The following is a 23,696-nucleotide window of genomic DNA, read 5'->3' as shown; positions in this document are numbered from 1 at the left end:
AATCAGAAGTGCAAGTGATTTTTTAAAATTTTACGTATATTTAATTAGTATTTTAAGATAATTTATTAACATTTTTAGAAATTTAAATGTATTTAATTAGAATTTAAAAAAATTTGTAACATTCTAAATATATTCACAATTAAAATTTAATTTTAAAAAATTGAGGAATTAGAAACAAAATTTAAATAAAATAAAAAAACATGAAATTAGAACACTCATATTTAGTTTGGACAAAGCGCGCGATAAAGGGAAAGCCCATCCCCTCCGACGCCGCAGAACCCCTTACTTCTGCTCCGTCTTTTATTTCGAACGCTTAGGAGGACACCACTAATTGTTCTCTTTGCTGTGCTCCATTGAAGTTGCAGGCTTCTGATTTTTTGGGGTTGTGCTCTGAAATGGTAGCCGACAAAATTATGGAGGAACTGACAATAGTCTCAAATGCTTGACTTGGCTGAAACCGAGCGGAACAGGAGCTGAATGCAGTGTAAGTGTTTACTCAGAGCTCACTGATAATTGCTTTTGATTCCTTTTGATTTGATGGTGTTAGTTTTTTACTGGGTCACTGAAGTTGGGGCCTTTTTTTATGGTAATTTAGTCTTGCAACTGTGTGTTCGTAGGGTTTTGGAGAAGCCCAATTTGGTTTAAAATTTTGGGGTTTCTTCCCCTTCATCATGTCAATTTGTAGTTCTGGGCACCCTTACGGTGTCGATGTAACGATTTCTCTCATTATTTGGGGAAGAATTATAAGCAATATTTCATGGATGCTGTGCTATTGAGAGTACTAATTTTTAATATTCGTGGTTAAAGTTTGATTTATGTTCCACATTTTCAGGGAATTATTGTGAACTTTATTAGCATCGTATCGATTGTTACAACCCTGCAGAATGGGCATTGATTCTGGAACTCCTAATTCACAAGTAGCATGTCAACACAAGAAACGAAGGGTCTCTCGGGATGCTGGCATTTCTTTGTCTGAGACTTTTAGTTACCTTGAAGGATCCTTAACTTATTTACCAACTTTAGAAGCAGCTGATTACTATACACATCCCTCTTTGAAGGATTTGGCTGCTCGAGAATACGCAGATCCTGGTTTTTGTAGCCGAGTGTTGGACTTCACAGTTGGGAGACTTGGTTATGGATCTGTCAAGTATCTTGGGAAGACTGATATTAGGTGTTTGAAGTTAGATAATATTGTCAAGTTCCACAGACATGAGGTAATCGTGTATGAAGATGAAGCTGTCAAGCCTTTGGTTGGCCAAGGCCTTAACAAGCCTGCTGAAGTAACCTTGGTGCTACAAACAAGACCGTCAAATATTGACAAGAGACAGAAATATAATATTGTGAAAAAGTTGAGGAAGAGTGTGGAGGGACAAGGAGCTCGCTTTATTTCATTTAATCCAGAAAGCGGGGAATGGAAATTCTTTGTTCACCATTTCAGCAGATTTGGGTTGAATGAAGATGATGAAGAAGACATCATGATGGAAGATACTGCTTCAGCTCAAGATTTTGTGGAAATGAACAATGGTGATATTTCTGATGTTGATGAAGAAAACGAAATAGATCCCACTGGAGTTGTGCTTTCACATTCTCTTCCTGCTCATCTTGGGCTTGACCCAGTAAAGATGAAAGAAATGAGAATGTTGATGTTTCATGATGAGGAAGCGGAGGCTGAGGATTTGAATCATATCCCTGCACATTATAATCCATCCTTTGCTTCTCAGAGGATGAGTCAGAGATCTACTCCACCAGCTGTGCGAAAAACCCCGCTGGCATTACTTGAGTACAAGCATGGTAGTTTTGACTCAAATTCTCCTGGAGCCATTCTAATGGCCCAGGAAAATAAGGCCATGCCCCTTAAGACATTGAAAGAAGGTTTTCAGCTTGATCTCAAGCATGAAACACCAGTAACCAGAAAACATTCTCACAACATAGTTGATGCAGGTCTATTTATGGGTAGGTCATTTCGAGTAGGATGGGGCCCAAATGGAATCCTTGTGCATGCTGGAACACCAGTAGGGAGTAATGGTTCTCCAAAGATGCTGTCATCCATAATCAATATAGAGAAGGTTGCTATTGACAGTGTTGTTCGAGATGAAAACAACAAAGTTAGGGAGGAACTTGTTGACATGGCTATTGATTCTCCGTTAGATCTTCACAAGAGAATATCTCATCAGACAAAGGAGATTGAATTTGGACCATTCAACCTGAGGTTTCAAAAGCTTGTCTCCAACCGCTTGATGCTTACACAGATTTGCAGGAGCTATGTAGATATTATTGAGAAGCAGCTGGAAGTCCCCGGCCTATCTTCATCTTCCCGTTTGGTTTTGACGCACCAAATAATGATTTGGGAATTGATTAAAATTCTCTTTTCTGATAGGGAAAATGGTGGAAGATCAAAATCCATGGGTGCTGATAGTGAGGAAGAAATGGTGCAGGATGTGAAGGAGGCTTCTCAACAAGTCGACCTGGAAGCTTTACCTCTTATTCGGAGGGCAGAGTTTAGCTGTTGGTTGCAAGAGAATGTTTCCCATCGAGTACAAGAAAAGATAAGCTCCTTGAATGAGTCCAGCTATCTGGAATATATATTATTACTTTTGAGTGGGCGTCAGCTGGATGCTGCTGTGGAAATTGCTGCTTCTCGGGGAGATGTAAGATTGGCTTGTTTGTTGAGTCAGGCCGGTGGGTCCATAGTCAATCGTACTGATGTTGCTCAACAACTTGATCGTTGGAGGATCAATGGGCTCGATTTCAACTTCATTGAGAAAGACAGGATAAGGCTTTATGAGTTGCTTGCTGGTAATATCCATGGTGCTTTTCACGATGTTAACATTGATTGGAAAAGGTTTCTAGGGTTGTTGATGTGGTATCAATTAGAACCTAGCACTTCATTACGCACAATATTTTGCACTTATCAACATCTTCTTGATGATTGTAAGGCTCCATACCCTGTTCCTGTCTACATTGATGAAGGACTGGTAGAAGAGGCTGAGGATTCAAATTCGGTGAAACGTTATGACCTATCGTATTATCTGATGCTGCTTCATGCCAGTGAAGAAAGTGAAGTTGGCCTTCTGAAGTCCATGTTTAGTGCCTTCTCGTCAACACATGATCCACTTGATTACCATATGATCTGGCATCAGTGTGCAGTGTTGGAATCAGTTGGGGCTATCAGTTCTAAGGAACTTCATGTTCTTGACATGGGATTTGTTTCGCAGCTGTTGTGTCTTGGGCAATGCCATTGGGCGATCTATGTGGTCCTGCACATGCCCCATTCTGAAGATTTTCCATATCTTCATTCTAATCTTATTCGGGAAATCTTGTTCCAATACTGTGAATCCTGGAGTTCACAAGAATCACAACGCCAAGCCATTGAGGACTTGGGTATTCCTAAGGCATGGCTTCATGAGGCTATGGTATGTCATATTTTCTCATTTTACTGATACACTATATAGTTGTATGACCAAAATTTATTATGATGCCCTCTATATTATCATACTTGGAACATAAATGATGTTTACCAATAAACAATGACCTTAGTAGCTTATTGACAATGACTAACCATATATTCAGTTTGAAACCCTATTCTATTTCGAAATGGTTTGTTATTCCTTGTACTTGAAAACTCCTATTTTTTTCATTGTCTTTTTTGTCTTATTTGAAATTTTATAAGGATCCATTTGGATGCAAGAGTTTAAAAGTATTAATTCTCTTATGGCCATGATATTTGCATATAAATTTGATCATGTCAAAAAGTGTGGGATTGCAAACAATCCTTTTCTCTTGAATATTTCAAAACCATTTTTTTTTGTTAAATAAGTAAATGCATATATGAATTTTACTAACAATCAGAAATTAATATTTCTGAACTTCTACCAAGAAATTCAAATAAAAAAAAAATAAATCTAAATTCCTCTTTTAATTTCATCCATCCAAATAGACCCTAAATTTACAAACCAAAAAAATATGAGACAAGATTTTGAAATGCCCTGCTTCAGCCTTTCTTTGAGAAGAAATCTATTGGCTACCAGTCTGCTGTTATTGACTTTTAGTTTCTTTATGATTCACCAGGCATGTAACAGAGTAAGACAAACACGCGGTTATTCTGTTTGGGGATACTGTTTATCTAAGCATCCCCTTTTCTACTTCTATACACTAGGTAATGCTCAAGAAATCATACAACACAAATCATACAAGTGTTCTGAATTGCTGATAGAGGCTGTAGGAGGTCTGTCCTTTATCATGGCACAAATTCTAAATTAAAAATCGTAGAGTGCTCTAAATTTCTGACAGAGGCAATAAAATGATCACTGTCATAATTACAATGCATACAAGGTTAGACATTCTCAATTTCCAGTTTCTGAATCCAAGGGTTTGGAGTTTCCTATGTTCATTCTCATCAGAAGATCACTATATAAGTTTCTAACCAAAAATTTGATGTGCGCTGAGTTCAAATCTTATGGACAGCAGTTGGTAAATACTAAAAAAAAAATAAAAATAAAAACCCAAAAAATTTGATGTCTGGTGTTTTCCTTTAATTTGTCTGTGGTTGGTTGCTTATCTGAAAGTCTTGGAAATGGAATTGGAATTCAGTCTTCCGACTTAATTATTCTGCTGTTTGAATGATTTTATTTTTCCTGGATTGCAGGCTGTTTATTTCAATTACTATGGGGAACTTGCGAAGGCTCTTGAACACTTTCTTGAATGTGCAAATTGGCAGAGAGCGCATACTATTTTCGTAACTTCTATTGCTCACAAATTATTCTTGTCTGGTATGATTTAATAACTTCTATTTCCATTTAGTTTCATTATGTGTTTCTTAAGTTTCAGGATGTACTCTAGTAGGATCCCTGATGAGGAATCTGTCATAGCAAAGAATACTTTTCATTCTGTTGTTAAGTGTATGTATATAGTAGAACAATTATCTCTGCAACCTTTTGGATTTATAAGCAGGTAGTTGATTGGTTTAGAGACAATGTACTTTTAACTGATTTTGTTTCCAAAATTTAAATTCGGGCCTCGATTTTGCTTTAGTTAATATGGATATGTAATTTTCTTTTTCCTTTCTGAATGCAGTCGAACACTCAGAAATATGGAGGCTTGCAACTTCCATGGAGGACCACAAATCAGAAATTGAAAATTGGGACCATGGAGCTGGGATTTATATTTCATTCTATTCAATTAGAAGTTCATTGCAGGAAGTGAACGATACCATGAATGAATTGGTATGATGGCTTATCCTACATGATAAGATTCTAAATGTTTTGTAGATCTGCGTGATAGTCATCCCTGCATTATGGTAGTACTGATTGCATTGTTTCAAGCACCAAAGCTTGGTTTTCCCTATTTCGACATTTCACTTTCTCATAATTCAGCGGCTTGAACAAGATATGTCGTACAGTTATACTGAAGTTTGACCGATATACTTGGTTAAGGTTTTTCGCATTCGATTGACCTAAAAAGGTTTTCTACATTTCGCTCAGAGTCAGAAAATAAAGTAAAAGCATCCTAAAATGAAAATATTGCATATATCTAAAGCGAGAGAAATGTTATCCATGCCTTGATAGCTTAGGACTTTAGTATGGATATTGTGCTAGTTACTGATGCACTTCTGGATCTTCTATTGCACTTATCTTGGTAGTAGGAAGCTAACAAGATAAGCATGAGGTAGGATTAGGAAATAGCTTAAAGACGATATATAGCCCCATTGTTGTGACTTGTGACGGCAGAAGAAGAACGTTTTTATTGCTAAATCTTTCTGTAATTGAAAAAATGCAACAGGATGTTTATCATGTCAGAAAGCAGAAGTTCTGCTTTCTTTTCTCAATGAATGATCAGCACTATGTTATGTTTGCTGCAGGATTCACTTGAAAGCAGAAATTCTGCTTGTAGGGAATTTCTTGGTCAGTTAAACCAGTCTTTGGCTGTTTGGGGTGTCAGGTTACCAATTGACGTGAGGTACGTTCAACAACCCTTGACTGAGCTTTTGCATGGATTGAGGCAAAATTGTTTGGTTTTATTAAGCCAACTCATGCTTGTTAGTACTCTGTGATATTTTTAATTTTTGTTCGTAGCTAGCTCTACAGTTATCTTGAGATTTACATATTTACCAAACAGGGTAGTGTATTCGAAGATGGCGGACGAGATATGCGGCTTGCTTTTATCCGACATTGGCGAGGGACCAACACGAGATGTTCAGTTAAGTTGCTTTGACACCGTCTTTAGTGCTCCCATTCCTGAAGACAAACGCTCGAGTCATTTGCAGGAGGCAGTGTCTCTCTTTACATGTTTTCTTTCAGAGGCTACTGCGTAGGTTTTTCCCCTATTCGCATGGCATCCGAAAATTGAGTGCTTGAGTGCTTTTTCATGTCACTTGTTCGCTGAAACTGTAAAAAAGGAAGTTCGAGTTCTGGTTTATTTTTGTATTCCTCACGGGGGCCTTGTTGCAAGCGTGATTATTTTGTTATTTTTACTTCAGCAGCAGTCTTCACTCACTCTAGTTGGTGTATTCTGGATATGCAGATATCTCATTAATGTTATGGTGCAAAAGCTGCAGGAAATTTTTTTTCAAACTCATAATTTTGTATCTGTACACCAAAGTAAAAATTGTAATGTGTATTGTCTCTTCTACATTATTATACAATTACCGTCAAGGCGACATGCATTTAAATTTAAAAAATGGAACTTTAACGAAAAACTTTTAGTATTGTTCACTTTAACGAAAAATCATATTTTTATACTAAAAAGTCAATCATTGTACTATTCATTTTATCTTTTATTTTGTCCTTATCATTAAAACTCAAAGTTTTCAAGTTATTTGTATTGCTTTTCCTTTTAAAAAAGAGAAGTGTTATTGACACTCCAAAATTCTTATTTTATACTGCTTACAAGTGTATTTTTTTTTCCAAATATAGAAAGTTTGGAGTGTAGAATGAGATTTTTGGAGTGCTAATAACAATTCCCTTAAAAAATTATCAAATACACTCCACTATCCTCCACCCCTGCCGCCAAAGCCTTCCATCATATTTTAAGGTATGATATTTGTTTGTTACATTCTTTACTTTTTTTAATTTTAGGCTGTCTGATCAAATGAATTAATGAGATTATGTATATTCATTTGTTCTTGTACATGATCATGAGAGGAGGAATAGATCAAGAGTAAGTAATATAAATCTGAATTGGTCTCGTACATAAACATGAAAGGAGGAATAGATTAATAATATAATTCTTAGTAACATTGCTACTTTCTTGTTTTGTGGAATGCTTGTTGGCTCCAAAGATGGGAGAGATTTTTCAATGTACTTGGAATATGAAGCGTGATTGCTTACAAGTAACTCCTGAAAGAAAATGCCTAAATCTACCACTAGTCTTAACTGCTAGGCAAATCCCATTTCTTACGCAAGATTGAAAATATCAAAGAGCCTTAAGAACAATAATATTTCCAAGGTCTTTGTGGTTTAAATTGTTTAAAACCATGTATTTTCTTTATATCATTGAGAACAAGAAAAAGTGTGCAGGAAACAAAAATAGTTTTTAACATACGCATGTACTCGCATGTGTATTATGCGTGGATTTACTAAGTCTCTTAATAATGTGGTTACTCAATACTACTGTTTAATAATATTTTATTAATTTTTAAATGAGTGATCTTAAGTCTAACTTTTATAGCGTCGAGTTTGATAATAATATTATTTTCATTCTCTTAGTGTACAAATACAAATATGTTGTTACCAAAAAAAAAAAGTGCAAAGAGCAACGCATTATCCAAAAAACAAATTAATACTAAATAAAGTTGAATCGAATAAATTGTAGAAAATCAATAATCAAAAGTTAACAAGGATATGTGAGACGTAAAGATGATGTGTAAATAGCACATCCATTTTCTATTATTCACACAGACGTCTAAATCTCAATCCAGAATATCACTAACTAAATTAAATGGACTAAATTTTTTTTCTTATACTCAAAACACAAATCGATAAACCATATGTCATAATAATACGTAATGTACCAACTCATATTTCGAGTACACCAAAAAAATCTCTGAATCTTAGATCTATTCAATATTTGTCGCAATTAGACAAAGTTGTTATAACTACTACATTGATAATCAAAAGCATCACATCTTCCCCTATATAAAAGAAAAAAAAGTCCGAAATATATAAGCAAACAGCAGTCATCGATACACCAACCATGTTATTTCTACCAACCAAAATAGCAGTGGTGGCCTTTGCGTCTAGATTAAGCCTCCAACCCAACTTGCTTCACTTCTAAGATGAATATTTCAATTAGAGAGCAAGATAATAACTAATCATTGCCTCTCTCTCTCTCTCTCTCTCTCTCTCTCTCTCTCTCTCTCTCTCTCTCTCTCCACTACTACGATCCGGTGATATTCCTCTTCACTTAGAAGTGAGAGGTCTTAGGTTCGAATCTCGTGAATAGCGAATTTAATACCAAATTAGGTTGCCCATTATGTGACTTATCCGAACTTTCTCTCCCCTTAGTGTAAAAATATCAATGTACTAAAAAAAATGCTACTCCTACTACATATTTGTATTATTTAATCTAATAGAATTAGGACTCATATGTGTTGGTGGACTCTACCTCTATTAGAAATCTATACAAATAATGACAGAAATATGTGATCAATTTAGCATTACTCTTTAAAATGACGGTACATAATACATATATGACCCGGGTCCCATTCATGTTATTATATCCATGATTATCAACTCTAGAAATTTTTCTTCACAAAAGTTATGGAATTATGAAAGAATGAAATGCTGGAAAGACTTGGAAAGTGTTTTATGAAAAAGTATTTATCAATTTCTTAATAACATCACTTGTATGATTTTAAAAACACTTGTAAGTTTTTAGATTTAGAAAACGCTTTTAGCCTTTTGAAGAGGGGTGTAGCCAAGCTTGGTGGTCAAACTCCACTACAATGATAATAGTGTGGGGGACTTATGTTGAAAAATAGTTGGAGTGGTGATAAAAATAAAAATAAAACTCGGGAGCTTGTTTGACAGCATTTTAGTTTTTAGTTTTAAATTTTGGATGTTTAAAAATAAAAATTGTAAACTTATTTAGTATGAGGAGAGCTAGAGCCATAGTAGAAATTAAGTACCGTTGTGGCCCTTCTCATCCGGGTTTGAGCCTTCCCCACCCCTTACCCTTTAGACCTACTTCAATTGAGTAAGACTCAAATTTCATGTTTTAAACTTACCTCTTGACTTGATCCAACCCTTGGGGTAAATATGAGTTTTAACCCAAAACTTATTTATGGAGCAAATTTAGGCCTGAATTCTTCATGGGTTAGTGGAGGTGACCCACTATATATGTGTATTTTATTAAGTTTTATATTTATAAATTTATTGAATCCAACGGCTAAGATTTAATATGATCAAATTTAATGGTAAAAAAAAAGATCTAACAGTCCAAATTTTAAATCCAATGGCTAAAGTAATTAATTTTTGTTCATGTGTTTCATATTCTTTCACAGTGTTTCACGAATTTCATGGTGTCGATTTAGTGATTTTTCAATATTTATCGAAATCTAAATATTTTTAAGTTAAAATATTCATAAAATTAAATTAGGATAATCTACCTATTTTTTTTCTATTACTTTAAGAAAAAATTATTGTAAATTCATTCTTTAATAATTACGCGCTAAAAATTTAACCCATAAAAGTTAGGGGATACAAACTATTTTTGGGTTAAAACCTATATTTTCTGGGTTTAAAATGTTAGGTTTTAGAATCTCACTTAATTATTGACAAAAAAAAAAAAAACACTAAAATTTTCAAATTTTGAAAACTAGACAAAATAACTTTCAATTTTTTTTTTAATTGAAAATTAAAAACAAAATAGTTTGTTTGTTTTATATAGTAGATGTGAAGTTTTTTTTTTTTTTTAATACATCGATTTTTTTTACACTAAAGAAAGGAAGAGTTCGGCTAAGCAATACAATGGGCAACCTAATTTGTTTTTAGGGACATCTTTGAAGGTACACACTATGTTCCCTTAGAGAAATTTTTAGTTGTGACGGGAACATGGATGATACATCACGCGTTTTTATGTAAGTGGTGAAAAATTTTAATTTTTAAGTTTTAATCTTTTAACACATATAACACATCATTTATATAGAAACACATGATGTATCACCTCGTATGACGGTCACACTGAAAAATCTTTTGTTCCCTTGGATCTTCTCATATGCATCATTACTTCTGTTGCTGGGCGCAAAGAGACAAGTAATTCTCAAGTACCCGGGTACCACTGTCAGTTGAAGATATTTCTTAAAAAAATTATTCAAATATCATTTAGTTATCTAAATATCTCTATTAATCAATGAAATTTTTTTTGTCAATAAAAAAATGATGAAAAGACAACTTAATATTTTATCGTACAAAAAAAAATAATAGACAATAATGTAATTTCACATGTTTAAATTTTACTGTTTTTTTATTGAAGCTTCACATACATGTGATGTTAAAATATCTCTAATATTTAAAATTAAAAAAAAAAACCTCCCACTTCCCCAACGTCTCTCTCTCTCCCCCTTTTATTTCTAAAAAAATATGTTCATACACAAAAAGTATGTAGGTAAATGCTAGTATTAAATAAATAAAAACAATGTATGTATTGAGTAATATATCAATGATAAAATGTTGATTTATTTGATAAATTTAAATGATTAAACGATATTTAATTTTTTATAAAAATAATTTTTAAACAAAGTATTATTCCTAATTTAATGAATACCAACTTTTCTTTTTTTGCTGAAGCATACTTACTTTGCTAACCTTTCCTTGAAAAGCAGAAACAAACAATATAGCCCCCGCCTCCCCCTCTCTTTCTTCCCCAACTTCAGCAACACAACCTCAGACCGCCATATCAATTTTATCTCCTCCAATAACCACCCCCTCCCGCCGGCACCTCCTCCTCCTCCTCTCTCATATCAAGCACCATGAGGTCCAAACTTCAATGTGGCATCAATCTGAAGGTCATCCTCCTCTGCTGCTTCCTCATCTTCCTCCTCACCATCTTCATAACCAGATCAACCTTCTCTTCATCATCACCACCATCATCATCCACCAATTCCTCGCAATCCCATCTCATGTCAACCTCTGAACCCCAACAACAACAACCGTGCGATCAGCCCTTCATCCCAACATGCACCAAAACCCCACCATCCCTCGCCCACGCCATCATCCACTACGCGACCACAAACGTCACCCCACAACAAACCATCAAAGAAGTCTCCGTCTCCGCCGCGGTCCTTTCCCAAAAAGCACCCTGCAACTTTCTAGTCTTCGGCCTCGGCTTCGACAGCCTCATGTGGACGGCTCTCAACCACGGCGGAAGAACCATCTTCCTCGAAGAAGCCAGTTCATGGATCGACCAGATCAAACAGAAGCTGCCGGGGTTGGAGGCCTACCACGTGGCGTACGACACCAAGGTTCACGAAGCGGACAAGCTCATGGAGATGGGAAGGAAGGAAGAGTGCAGGGCTGTCGGGGATCCAAGGCTTTCAAAGTGCGAGTTGGCGCTCAAGAGCTTGCCGAGCGATGTGTACGATATAGAGTGGGATTTGATCATGGTGGATGCGCCGACGGGGTACTTCGACGGAGCTCCGGGAAGAATGAGCGCCATATACACGGCGGGGCTGATGGGGAGGAACAGGGAGGAGGGGGAAACTCATGTGTTTGTGCATGATGTGGATAGAGTGGTTGAGGACAGCTTCTCCAAGGCATTCCTCTGTGAGGGGTACTTGACGGAGCAGGAGGGCAGGATCAGGCACTTCACTATTCCCAGTCACAGGGCTCGATTAGGTAGACCGTTCTGCCCTTAGATGATGATCTTCTCGAACAAATCTCTCAAAAAGTTACTAGTGTTCTTCTTTTTAAATATTTTTGTCTTAAATTAATGCAAAACAAAAAGTAGTCCCGACATACTAGACATGGGAAAGAGATGCTCTCGTAAACTCTTCAACTAAGGACATCTAATCAGGTCATCCGGATCATGGAATTTGATTTAACGATTAAAAATAGAAGTTTCTGTAAAAGTTATAATAATTTTAATTGTTGAATTAAATTTCAAGGATTCGGATCATTTGATTAGGTGGCCTTAATGGAAGAAATTATAAGAGGATCTCTTTCCCTAGACATGTGTACATTTCCTTGGTGTGTATGTGTTCGTTTTTTTGGCCTTATGTTTGGGAGATGACTTTTACACTTGTTTTATCTTCTTATACACATACTTTTATTTTCATTAAACTGAATAAATAATCAAACGAAAAAAATGATCAAATTAAATAAGAGTGTGTAAGAGACTATAAAAATAAGTACTTATTATTACTATTTTTTTTCTTCGTAACAATTAGGTCTGTATTTTAAGATACGCGAATTAGTCTATTTGATCGGTGCAGTACCGCTTGCAACCAGAGTTTAAATCCTTCCCTTGTAGATTAAAGTAATTTTATTAAATAGATTGTAATAAAATAAAAAGGATAAAATGTTGCTTTACGTTAGAATGTGAGCGTCAATTTACCACTAAAACTATTCTGTCAGTTAATTTAGTCGATGAACTATTTTAAATTGGCCAATTTTGACCCCTATCCTTAAGTTTTTGAATCTCCATCGAGGATGTTAAAAGTAAAGGTAAATATGTCATTTAAAAAGGGGTGTGTCATTAAATAAGGATAAATAAAAAACAAAAGGTTCCAACCAAAAACGGGTGGTGTAAAAATAATATCCGGGAGACTAGAGAGAGAGGGAAATAACGTCGAAGAGAGAAGAGTTTGAGGAATTCTGCGTGTGAAATTTCATATTTCCGCTACATATTTCTTAATTCGCTCAAATGTGTTAGGAAATCCCCTAATTTCTGGAGAGGAACGTATTAAGAAGCAACCTCTTTAACTCAGCAATTCTATGGCCTCGGTATTGAGGAGTCCAGTTTGAAATTACAAAAAAAAAATTAAAACTTTGTAATATGCCTAATTACACCTAAAATAAATGAAAACAAAAATCGTAACAACAATCAACTCGGTGCAGTTTTCCAATCCAGCAACAACCTGGAGAAGGAAGACACCCTCGATTCTACAGTGACCATGGCCGAAGATCGAGCCCAAATCTAACTTGATCATACAAGTCAGGATTTTATAAGCCAAAACATATAACCACAAAGAGTTCCGGCGCTCCGGATGCTTAGTATTTACTTCGTAACAAAATTCTGGATTGCGCAACCTGCATGAGCTTCCTCAAACAAGTTTCACAACTTCTGTAATGTGAAGGGACAAGGAAGATGACTCCATCGAGATTTCCAGCGATGGGTTGAGTCCCAGATAACACCGTTATCAGAATCTCATCACACCTTGCAGCTTCAGTTTGACCAATGAATTCCATGCTACACGGTTAAAACTGCAGTCATAGGAAAGGGAGGGGAAGTATATGAAAATGATTACAAAAAAATGGGCAGAAAACTCTTAGTACACAGAATAGTGAATTCTTGAAGCCATTGTAGTCAATTTGTTCACATGATTTAATTTCGTACCACACCAAAGCTTGAATTCCAACTGAATTATAAAGAGGAGTACCAGCCGGGGGTAGATAAGAAACAATGATGAAATGTTGGTGACAATATGTGGCTTTTATTCTCGCTAATGAGCATCGAGTATCATAAGCATCAAAAGAAAAAGTATAAGAGACTTGCAAAATGTAAGCAAGACTTACGTATACTTCAGCAAGGCACTTAGTGAATTAAGATGGCTATCAAGGCACTTTATCGCATCCCAAACTAATTGAATTATAACTAAATCTGGGTTTACAATAAGAGAACTAAGTGCCATTTTCTCTTTGGTTGATAATACACCACACGGGGCAAATCCTCAAGAATTGTACTGTATGGTTTCGCAAAGGGATTTGGACAAACAGAAGGATAACTACCTAATTTCCAATTGGATTGTCCCTCAAACTGATTCGCAAGCAGCATCAATTTGAAATGCACATAATTTCTCTCTCTTTTTCTTTTGTCAAGAAATTGGCATAATGTTTGACTAAGTAGAAAACCTAGGAAAAGCGATGAACCAAAATGTTCTTCAACTGTGTATACACAACAAATTAAAGAAAAAGTTTTTTTTTTCAAGAGTATCTATGCTCCACATCATGCGAACAATCAGGAAGACGCACAACTGACATGATCGTGCAGGCATTCTTTTTTCCCAAATGGCAGCAACAACCAAAAAAGTGCAATCAAGTGGCACCAACAACCAAAGTAATCAGAGCATCACCATTGGGAGAGGTAAAATGATTGAAATGTGTGTTTTATAGCTTTAAAATCGAATTCCAACTCCAGCACACCAGAAATTTGAAATACCAAATTTACATCTCACCGGAATATGGAAAAAAAATTGTTTGTCTAGTGGATTATTAATGCAATATCGGTAGTCATTACTATTATAAAAGGTCTAGTTAGGCTGGATGTATCTTATTTGAAGTATTATCAGTTTCTAAAATCAACGAAGGGCCTTTACGTTTGATTTCCCTTTAGAAATCTAGGCCCTAACGGGGATTGGAGCGATTCTCACCTAGCTAATAAGGTTTAACTCACACCCTATAAGTTGGGTTTCTTATCTATCAGATTCTGTTTACATCATTAATTAATTAGCTTTACTGTATTTATGTTGTTTAACTATGATAAAGCTAAATTAACAATTCCTGATGTATATTTCAGTTCCAAGAATCAAATGAAATCCTTTTGAATACCTACTTGTAAGATGTGGCAGATCTGCTCAGGATTTCCCAATTCTAGTTTCCCAGCTAACTAATCCTGCACATACATAATCAAAAGAAATCATCAACCAAGGTTCATTATACATCACCTAATTTGAGATTTTTCTCTCTCCAAAACAACATTTAGAATTTACAAAGATGCATGCTGCCCTAATGCCAAAACCCCGACATTCTTTTTCCTCCTTCTAACCCTACCCGTATCCCTAAATCTACTAGACCGTATCCTTTAAAAATAAAAAAACTAAACCAACAATGAATAAACACGTATATGTTACTTTGTATAGCATATTACGGACAAGACAGGAGGAGGAAAATCTAGAATGTAATAAAAACAAGATATCCGTAGGCACTGAATCCTAAGTGGCATAAACAGTTCATTCTACAGAACCGGACAACCAAAGACTACAAGACTTACATAAGATAGAACAAGCAGCAGGTTTATCCGGGCACTGGAGGTTTCTCTTGGGGAAATTTAAGTTCTGGATGAGAGTTACTGAGCTTCACCAACAGCTCATTGCAGGTAATGCTTGCTCCTTTTGATGTTTCTTGGGAAAAAGTTGGGAGAATCTTCATCACATCAACATCGTCTGAGATTTCACAAAGGCATTCCAAGATGGTACAAGTTATTTCTGAGTCGAGAACGACACCCTTGTCTGCCATCTGATGAAGCAAATTAACGATTTCTTCTGTTTCACCCTTTAAACAATAGCCCTTTAGTAAAGAATCGAAAACAAAGGCATCAGGTTCAACACCACAATCAATCATCTTCTTGAGAACCATTTTAGCCTCATCCAAAAGCCCAAGTTTTGAGAACCGGCTTACTAATATGGAAAAGGTAAAGGCATCAGGAGTTAAATCCATTTTACACATGTCCTGCAGCAAGCCTTTAGCAGATTCAACATCTCCTGCTTTTAGAGTTCCATCAATTATTGTATTAAACGAGACCAGATTTGGCACACAATTTGTACGCCTCATCTCATCAAATAGCATCCTAGCTTGCTCCACACTACTCTCCTTGCACAAGGATAGCATCAAAATGTTGTAGTCAATCAAAGTAGGACTAACCCCAGAAGCTCTCATTTGACTAAAGAGTCCTTTTGCAAACCTAAGCATATGAGTTTTACAAAATCCACTGATCAAGACACCGTAAGTAATTTCATTCGGAACCAATCCCAAGTCAAGTGCACGTCTCCAGAATTTGATGGCCTCGCCCACAAATCCTTCCTCTAGACATGAACCTATCAAAGCATTATAAGTACCTAAGTTACCTGCAATGCCCCTTTCAACCATAGTATTATAAATATCCCTAGCTTTATCAAGATTGCCTTCCTTGCAGAGTCCAATAATTAGCATGTTATATGTGATAACATCTGGCTCAAGAAAGTTCTCATCTTTTGATATCATACTGAAAAGTTCCATTGCCTCATCTACCTTCCCGCGACATGAAAGCCCCATCAGTAACACGTTGTATGTAATTACATCAGGCTGTTTACCCTTACCCTTCATCATTTCAAAAATCTTAAAAGCCTCATCCACCAAGCCTTGCTTGCACAGTCCATCAATCATAACATTGTATGTTACAGTGTTAGGCTCTTCACCCCTCGATAGTATTAGACTGAATAGCTCCATGGCTTTTGTAGCCCTTCCACTTTTGAAAAGCCCATCAATTAAGCCTGTATAAGTAATAACATCAGGGAGAACTCCACACTCTATCATATCATTTAACATCGCGGTGGCTTCTTTCCATTTCCCTATCTTGGAGAGATTATTTATGAAACAACTATATGTAACCACATTCGGAGGAATACCCTTCTTTAACATCTCATCAAAAATTTCTTTGGCTCTATCGAAACTCCCTTTATCACAAAAAGCACTTATAATGGTACTGTACACTACAACATCCGCTTCCAAACCCTTTTGCTTCAATTCCTCCAACAAACCCATCGCCTCATCCACTCGACCATCCTTGCAGAATCCATTGATCAAAGTGCTGTATGTCGTCACATTCGGCTCAGAACCAGACAACTCCATATCAACCAGCAACTCAGTTGCTTCTTTCAAATTTTTCACCCTGCACAATCCGTTTATAAGAATGTTGTAACTAACAATATCCGGGGTTACATAATGTCTTCCCGTTACACGAAACAACTCAATCGCCTTGTCAACCTCATCGTTAGCACACAAACCCTTCAATGTAAGATTCAGAACAAACGCATTTAACTGAAATCCACGCTTTAACAACAATCCCAACACCCCGGGTGCGAATTCGGGGTGATGGGAGTTAACAAAACAAGCTACTAAACAACTCAATGATATAAAACTCGGACGAAGACCAACACTGGTCATCTTACTATAAACAGAAAACGCCAATTCATAATTTTTCGACTTTGTGAGAGTGTGCACGAGCAAATTACAGGCTGCCCCAGAAGGCAAGTGGTTCGTATCGACGGCGCGGAGGAAACCCGAAACCGCCTCGGAAACCTGAGGGTCGGACTTCTCACAGTGAAACCTCAATTGGGTTTCGATATCAGAGGTAGAAGTGATAGATGGGAGTGAAGAGAAGTGCCTTGAGTAAACGCAGAAGCCATGGGAGGGGAAGTTACAGCTAGGGTGCAGTTTAAGAAGTTGCTTTATCATCATTTTGAATATGTAACTCGGAGGATTGGTGACGGTGGTACCTTAGCCGACGCCTCCACCGCGCCGCCGCCGCCGCACACCAAAAATGTTGTTGATGGAATTAAAGCAAGCATGCCGAGCTCTTGAGAGAGAGAGAAACGCTGAAAAGTCAGACATTTTTTGTCTCTGATTTTTGTTATTGAGTGGAGCAGGGCATGTGAGTTTTTGGGTGGGCTTTCATACAGAACCATTGGGCCTTATTTGGGCTGGACTTTTGACTCATAGGAGCAGCTGCAGTAGGATTAAACCTTTTTATTGGTGTGATTTTCTCTATCTTAACCTTTCCTGTTATCTATCTATCTATATTACCGAGAGATTTTTCATTGTGACCGTTACACGAGCTGGTACACCACGTGTCCTTATATAAATGATAGGTTATGTGTGTTAAAAGCTTAATAACTTAAAAATTAAAATTTTTCACCATTTACATAAAAACACATGATATATCATTCGTGTTCTTGTCACAACTAAAAATTTCTCCTATATTACCAAGGGAGAAGCCCTTATGGTTAAATTTTCTTAAAACTCCAAAAATTTCCTTGTTAACAAAGCCAAAAAATAATAATCATCAATTGTCAAAAGTGAGGGTATTTTGTAAAACTATACTATATAAATTTAAGAATTTTAGAGAGAAAAGGAAGTGGTATGTTTTTTTCATCTAAGTTTCAAGGTTCGCTTGAAAGTAAGAGATTTTAGATTCGAATCTCATGGATGATGAATTCGATACCAAATTAGCCTGTCCATTGTGTGGCTTAGCCGAACTCTCCTTCCCCATAATGTAGAATATCAATGTACTTAAAAATAAATAAAAATTTTAGTGTTCGCAAACAAAGAGGAGCGATTTCATTTGATTAACAATTTCATTGAGTCTTCCTAGATAATTAGACACCAACTTCAAGGCCTCATTGTGCATAGCTCTATAGACCAAAGGATATGAAGATGGTTTTCATCTTCACTACCCAAAAATGGGAATTTTCTCCACCGAAGATAGGAGTTTGGAGACTTGTAGAACCACTTGAGTTGCTGGATCTTGCCATGGCTATTTGGTGTTTGTGTTTAGGTTTTGCTCACTCACTTCTCTCACACAATATGCCGAATTAAAGCGCACGTCACAGTTATTATATATTATTTTTCTGTAACAAAACTGCTATATAGCATAAATTTAACTAAATTTTGTTAGGTTATGCTTAAAGTTGAAGTTAGAGAGTCTCTTGAAGATGACTTTTATGAGTTTAGCTCTTTAAACTAGTGAAAAGAAAAGAAAACTGATGAAAAAAATGTTTGAAAACTTTGAGTTTTAAAGATAAGGACAAAATAAAGGGTAAAGTGAATAGTACTAGGATTGATTTTTTAATGTAAAAATGTGATTTTTCGTTAAAATAAATAGTACCGGAAGCTTTTTGTTAAAGTTTCCTTTAAAGAATCTCTTGAAGATGATCTTATCTAGACACTTTTAAGCTCTTTAAAGCTTTAAAAGTTTTATGTACAATGTAAGCCATCCGATTATATTATATATCAAACGAAAACTACACTAGTGTGAACGTAGCCTTGTTTATAAGTGTTCATAACAGAAAACGTTTTTAGAGAAAATAATTTTGGTTTTGAAGACACTTCATGCTTTTAGAGAGTAGTTTTGAATTTCAAAAGCATCTAGTACCTCTTATAAGAAACATTTTAAATATTTTTATAAAATTTACTTGTATTTTTATTAAGTATTAATTTCAAAAATACTTTCATAAAAAAAATCGCATTTAGTTATTTTAAAAGTATTTATAAACGAGTATAAGGTATTTTTGGTGGTCGAACAGAGCACAAGTCCACCCACATCCAAACGCGATCCCTATCTAAAACACACGCTCCCTCCCCTCTTCCATTAACCAAAGTCTTGTCCTTCCCCTCAGGCTGTCCGCCAAGGCAGTACAGAGAGAGTGCCGACCATGTCGAAGACGAAGAAGCAACTGATGTCATCAGCTCCGTGGAGGGTGGAAGAAGAGGCGGAAGCTGAATTCCCAGAAGGGAAGCTAAAAGTGACGAGCCAGCCAGGGTCGACTCCAACCATGCACGTCCCTCGCAAGAAAACCAAGCGCTCTCAAGACCAAGACGATCAAGATTCTCTCACTGAGATTGACCCTGAGCTCCGATACAGCTTCCAGCGCAACTTTCAGGTCCTTTCAAGTTGTCCCAATTCGCAATTTCATTAATACTCAAACTATCTGTTAATTTGGTTGGTTTTGTTTATTTATCTGCTTTGAATTAGGGACAGAAAACTGTATTTCAATTGAAAATTTGAAATTTGTTTGGGTATTCTGAAATTTTCAATTTCGCAGTAATTTCTAGAACTTTTCAGTTTTCTACTTTTTCTGGGTTGTGCGTGATTATTGTGTGCTGCCTATTTTTATTTTTATTTTTATTCGAGAGATATTGAGGGGAGCGGTGGCGCAATGGAAATGTTGCTTCTTTGTTATCAAAATGACGCGGGTTAGAGTCGTAGAAACACCTCTTTACAAAGCAAGAGTAAGGCTTTGTCCGATAGACGTTCCCCCCACTCTCGAAAAATAGGGAGTCTCGTTGGTTTGGGATCGCCTTTTTATCGAGTGATATCCTAAATTGGTCTAATTTAAACTACGGGAGGGGCATTCAAACTCGGGTGCACGGGGAATTCACTACTGTAGTGGCTACGCCCAGGTCTGCGCCTGCCACTTTGTTTGTACATAAATTTGGTTGTCAGTAGTTTACAATTCAGGACTTGGGTTATTATATAACCAGCCGTTGTGTTACAATCTTTCTGTACGTAATGCATGAGGATTTGTGCGTATTAGAGTCATAATGTTATTGATAAATATTGAAGTTGTAAGCTTCAAATGCTCCAGGTATGCAGGAGGTGTATTAGAAGAACCGAGTCTCGTGTTGCAAATCTTGAAGTGGGCAGGATTGCGTATCTTTCCTAGATTAAAGACTTAGCTCATAGCTCATTAAGTCATTCTGTCATTGTAGATATATAATAATAATAGTACTACCAGGACGTTTTAGCCCAAAACAATAATATCGGCAATTTGAGGAACTTTATTTACATATATTCACATGAAATGAGTCCTATTATGTTTGAATTTGTTGGTTCTCATGCTGCAAGCCTGCAACACATGCTTATGAGTGGGTGGTAGGGACTATTAACCGAAACATGAATGCCGAAACCAGATTTCAGTAAACCCTTCTGGTAGTGTTTCAGAAACGTTTTTTTTTTCCTATTTAGTTGCAATTAGTGAAGGAGCACAAGCTCTAGGTAAATCTGGAAGCAAGCCATGGCAATAGAATATGAGTAGGATGGTAAAAAACTTGGACTCGTTGGAACAAACTTGCTATTAGTCTAGCGGCATTTCTCTCCACTTTGGTAGAAGAGGTCCCCAGTTCAAATTCTCCTTGCCCCACATTAGGCCAAAAATTGACTTTGTCAGTGTTTCTCGTCTATTTCAGTAATTTAAAATACAGTCTAAGAAACTGTGGATCCTGTATTGAATTGACGATCTAGCAGCTGCTCAGTTATGTGTTTTAGATTATCTGCATTTACATAAATATTTTCTTGGTTCTCTATGTTTGATCTCTTAGACATAATTTCCATGGTTCCATCTCATTTTTCTTTATATCTTATTAGTTTGCATATGAATCTGTTCTTTGACAAGTTTAAGCATGACAAACTCGGTTTGCAGTTCCTTCAACGGGTGTTTAGCATTGACACTGTCGTGAAACCTCTTCCGCCTGCCATGGCATACAATGTCTCCCGCAACTTGAACTTCTTCACTCGTATCTTCACACAGTTCTTTGGTACGTATATCTGCTTCACCGTGTGGATCCCAAGTTGATGAAGCATTAAGCATAGATAACAAAAAGTTCGACTCATAATTTAGAAGGGTGATATGTAGATTTAAACTGTTTATATCTTATTAAACTAAGTGAGAGTAGTTTTCTTTCACTGTGGTTCAGTTTCATTATAATACGGGAGGGTAAACTTTCGTGCTCATGATTGGCAAACAATACTTCTGACCCAAATTATGAGTCAAACTTTTTGTGGATATGCATATACATTACGCCTGATTCCTCGCTCGGAAGCCGGTTAATTGAAAACTTGGCCATACGATAAAACTTTGGCATTGTAACAACCAGTTAATTTGGTTTCTTTTATTGCAGATCCTGAAGGTATTGCAAATGCGCAAAAGTCACTTGGGCTAGGACAGGAAGAAAAGGTTCGTAAAGTTCGTTGATGCATATCGAGGAATCTAGAGTTGAGCTATAACATTTTGTAATCTAGTTTTGAATCTGTTTAATTTGATCTCACAATTTAAATGGCAGCAGTTTGGTAAAAAAAAGGGGGCAACACTAATGGTATGAATTTCCTTGTATTATCGATGGTATCCTTCTTATAAGAGTCTCTTGTATACAATTATGCATGTGGGATAATGTTTTATGTTAAATAGTCTGGTAACACAAGAATCTTAAACTCGTTAATTTTAACGAGTCAGGTTGGGGTTTGAATTCTTAAAGCCCTTTAAGATTATTTGGGTGCCAGGACAATCGTTAGAATAACAAGTTAGACACAAACACAACAAATACGACCCGGTTGGCTAACCTAGCCACTCATCTTAGAGCATCCCCAATGGGAGCTTTATCCTCCATGAGGCTACCATATTTCTAGCTTTAGTGAGAAATTTCATCCCCAATGAGCCGGAAAATGAGGTTAGATTCACCACTTGGGCTAGCAACTTTCTTTCTTAGGTAGCGTAAAATCGGACTACATCTAGCCCCAAAAAACAGTGGGTCCCACAAAAAAGTAGGAACCCATGTGAGCAAAATTCAATCACTCTCCCTCCATTTGCAAATGCACTTATGCTCTCCTTTTATTTTTTTTTAATTTTTTTTCTTACTTATTTTTCTTGCAATTTGGTTAATTAATGATTGTTTTAAATTCCTTAAGAATTAAAATTTTAAATTGATTTATCGTTCATGGGCATTGATGGGTAAAATTTTCAAATATTTTTTTTCTCAAAATTGTTTGATACTAATTTATCAATTGGTGCTAGGTAAATTGTTGTGTTATACATGAAGATAAAATTATTTCAGAGGGCAAAGTGAGGGTTTGTTTCTTTCAACAGACGAGATTGAGATAAAGGAATCTAATCCAACGAACGATTCATAAGTTATGAAATCTAACTTTGTCACAATTTGAACATTTTAGGTTGAAGGGTTCATAAAAAATAAAAAAAAAATTTAATATAGCACGTCCAAAAATCAATTTAAGAAAAGCTAACAAAAAAAAAAATACATCGCTTAATCAAATTACTATATAAATAAATATATATAGCCTCATATAGAGCCCGAAAGATGTAGCCCCTCATTGGGAGAAATTCTTTTATAAAGCCTCCTTAGAGCTCTAAAATGGGATATATCCACCACTTTTCCAACCTCATATAGAGCCCCTCACTAGGGATGCTCTTATGTCTCCAATTGATCATCTGCTTTTTACAAGTAAATTTCAAGCTAAAAAAAGGCCCGACATTGTTCCCAAAAGAGCGGTAGATTATGAGCTAGTACAGCGACAAGGCATTTTAGTTGTTGATGCACAATATCCTTTTGTATATAAGGAGTCACACTACTCATACAATATCCTTTTGTTGGGTTCCATTTGAAGTACAAGTGGTGCTTCATATGTACAACTTGATATCACATTAGAGAATATGTCGTTTGTTAAAAGATGATTGGGGCGACCTTGAAATATCGTTCAATGATCCAAATCGTTTATATTCTTATTTAAAGATCATAATAATAAGTTATATTAACATAACATATAATTGGTTTAACCAATTGATTATCATTACAAACATTCAACATTAAGGGAATTAATTACTATGTTAGCTAGAGATTCAATCATCTTTTATTTTGGTAGTGAGTAGTTTTTTAACAGTCGAGAATAAACTACCAAATACCCCCGAAGTACCCCACCCCCACCCATCCGGACTATTTTTCATGGAGATTAAAAGACAACTTAATACCCCCTTCCCATTAGATTTGAGAGTCCGTTAAGTGGTGTCATGTGAGCTACATGTGATACATTTTTAAGGACAAACTTGTCTTTCTATCTCACCACGTCCATGAATTTAGGCACTGATATATTTGGGGTTCTCATCTTGTTTCCACACCGTCAACTTGTGCTTCAAAAGGTTCATCATCCAGAACAGTTAC

At 36.2% G+C, this 23,696-nt stretch overlaps 3 protein-coding genes and 1 pseudogene across 9 annotated transcripts; 3 read left to right on the top strand and 1 right to left on the bottom strand.

Annotated features, from left to right (window-relative positions):
- The first annotated feature begins 208 nt into the window (after window positions 1–208).
- On the top strand, window positions 209–6,569 carry LOC137717462 (nuclear pore complex protein NUP96). 5 transcript variants are annotated; one of them, XR_015965469.1, is made up of 7 exons: window positions 214–484; window positions 833–3,413; window positions 4,069–4,156; window positions 4,646–4,769; window positions 5,074–5,222; window positions 5,858–5,955; window positions 6,115–6,569. XR_015965469.1 is itself a non-coding variant. In XM_068456845.2 (6 exons), the coding sequence occupies exons 2-6, from the start codon at window positions 885–887 to the stop codon at window positions 6,308–6,310; spliced, it is 3,096 nt and encodes a 1,031-aa protein (XP_068312946.2). In that variant the 5' UTR covers window positions 209–484; window positions 833–884; the 3' UTR covers window positions 6,311–6,569. The 5 variants fall into 5 exon arrangements, 3 of the variants coding, with proteins under 3 accessions (XP_068312946.2, XP_068312945.2, XP_068312947.2); XR_015965470.1 differs by having other exon boundaries at window positions 4,646–4,950; XM_068456845.2 differs by lacking the exon at window positions 4,069–4,156 and having other exon boundaries at window positions 209–484.
- Window positions 6,570–10,823: 4,254 nt separating this feature from the next.
- Window positions 10,824–12,237, top strand: LOC137716783 (glucuronoxylan 4-O-methyltransferase 3 pseudogene; annotated as a pseudogene). Its single transcript, XR_015965624.1, has one exon. The product of XR_015965624.1 is annotated as a glucuronoxylan 4-O-methyltransferase 3 pseudogene (transcript).
- A 658-nt stretch (window positions 12,238–12,895) lies between these two features.
- LOC137718244 (Tetratricopeptide repeat (TPR)-like superfamily protein) lies at window positions 12,896–17,615 on the bottom strand. Of its 2 annotated transcripts, none has more exons than XM_088699049.1 (3): window positions 15,205–17,615; window positions 14,763–14,826; window positions 12,896–13,418 (listed from the first exon to the last, which is right to left on the bottom strand). In XM_088699049.1, the coding sequence occupies exon 1, from the start codon at window positions 17,427–17,429 to the stop codon at window positions 15,228–15,230; it is 2,202 nt and encodes a 733-aa protein (XP_088555175.1). In that variant the 5' UTR covers window positions 17,430–17,615; the 3' UTR covers window positions 12,896–13,418; window positions 14,763–14,826; window positions 15,205–15,227. The 2 variants fall into 2 exon arrangements, with proteins under 2 accessions (XP_088555175.1, XP_068313857.2); XM_068457756.2 differs by having other exon boundaries at window positions 14,767–14,826.
- Window positions 17,616–19,270: 1,655 nt separating this feature from the next.
- LOC137718308 (uncharacterized) lies at window positions 19,271–21,900 on the top strand. The gene is made up of 3 exons (XM_068457830.2): window positions 19,271–19,630; window positions 21,170–21,284; window positions 21,648–21,900. Exons 1-3 carry the CDS (start codon window positions 19,403–19,405, stop codon window positions 21,719–21,721), a joined length of 417 nt encoding a protein of 138 aa, XP_068313931.1. The 5' UTR covers window positions 19,271–19,402; the 3' UTR covers window positions 21,722–21,900.
- The last annotated feature ends 1,796 nt before the right edge of the window (window positions 21,901–23,696 follow it).

Source organism: Pyrus communis, chromosome 8 (assembly GCF_041283825.1).
Source record: "Pyrus communis isolate YQ-2024b chromosome 8, ASM4128382v1, whole genome shotgun sequence".
Taxonomy (NCBI): domain Eukaryota; kingdom Viridiplantae; phylum Streptophyta; class Magnoliopsida; order Rosales; family Rosaceae; genus Pyrus; species Pyrus communis.
This window is presented reverse-complemented; position numbering and strand designations above follow the sequence as displayed.

Coding starts and splice junctions, on each gene's coding strand:
- LOC137718244 (XM_088699049.1), bottom strand. CDS start 17,429: ATGATGATAAAGCAACTTCTTAAACTGCACCCTAGCTGTAACTTCCCC.
- LOC137718308 (XM_068457830.2), top strand. CDS start 19,403: ATGTCGAAGACGAAGAAGCAACTGATGTCATCAGCTCCGTGGAGGGTG. Junction 19,631..21,169: donor GCTTCCAGCGCAACTTTCAG/GTCCTTTCAAGT, acceptor CTCGGTTTGCAG/TTCCTTCAACGGGTGTTTAG. Junction 21,285..21,647: donor TATCTTCACACAGTTCTTTG/GTACGTATATCT, acceptor CTTTTATTGCAG/ATCCTGAAGGTATTGCAAAT.
- LOC137717462 (XM_068456844.2), top strand. CDS start 885: ATGGGCATTGATTCTGGAACTCCTAATTCACAAGTAGCATGTCAACAC. Junction 4,770..5,073: donor TCACAAATTATTCTTGTCTG/GTATGATTTAAT, acceptor TTCTGAATGCAG/TCGAACACTCAGAAATATGG. Junction 5,956..6,075: donor AGGTTACCAATTGACGTGAG/GTACGTTCAACA, acceptor GTTCGTAGCTAG/CTCTACAGTTATCTTGAGAT.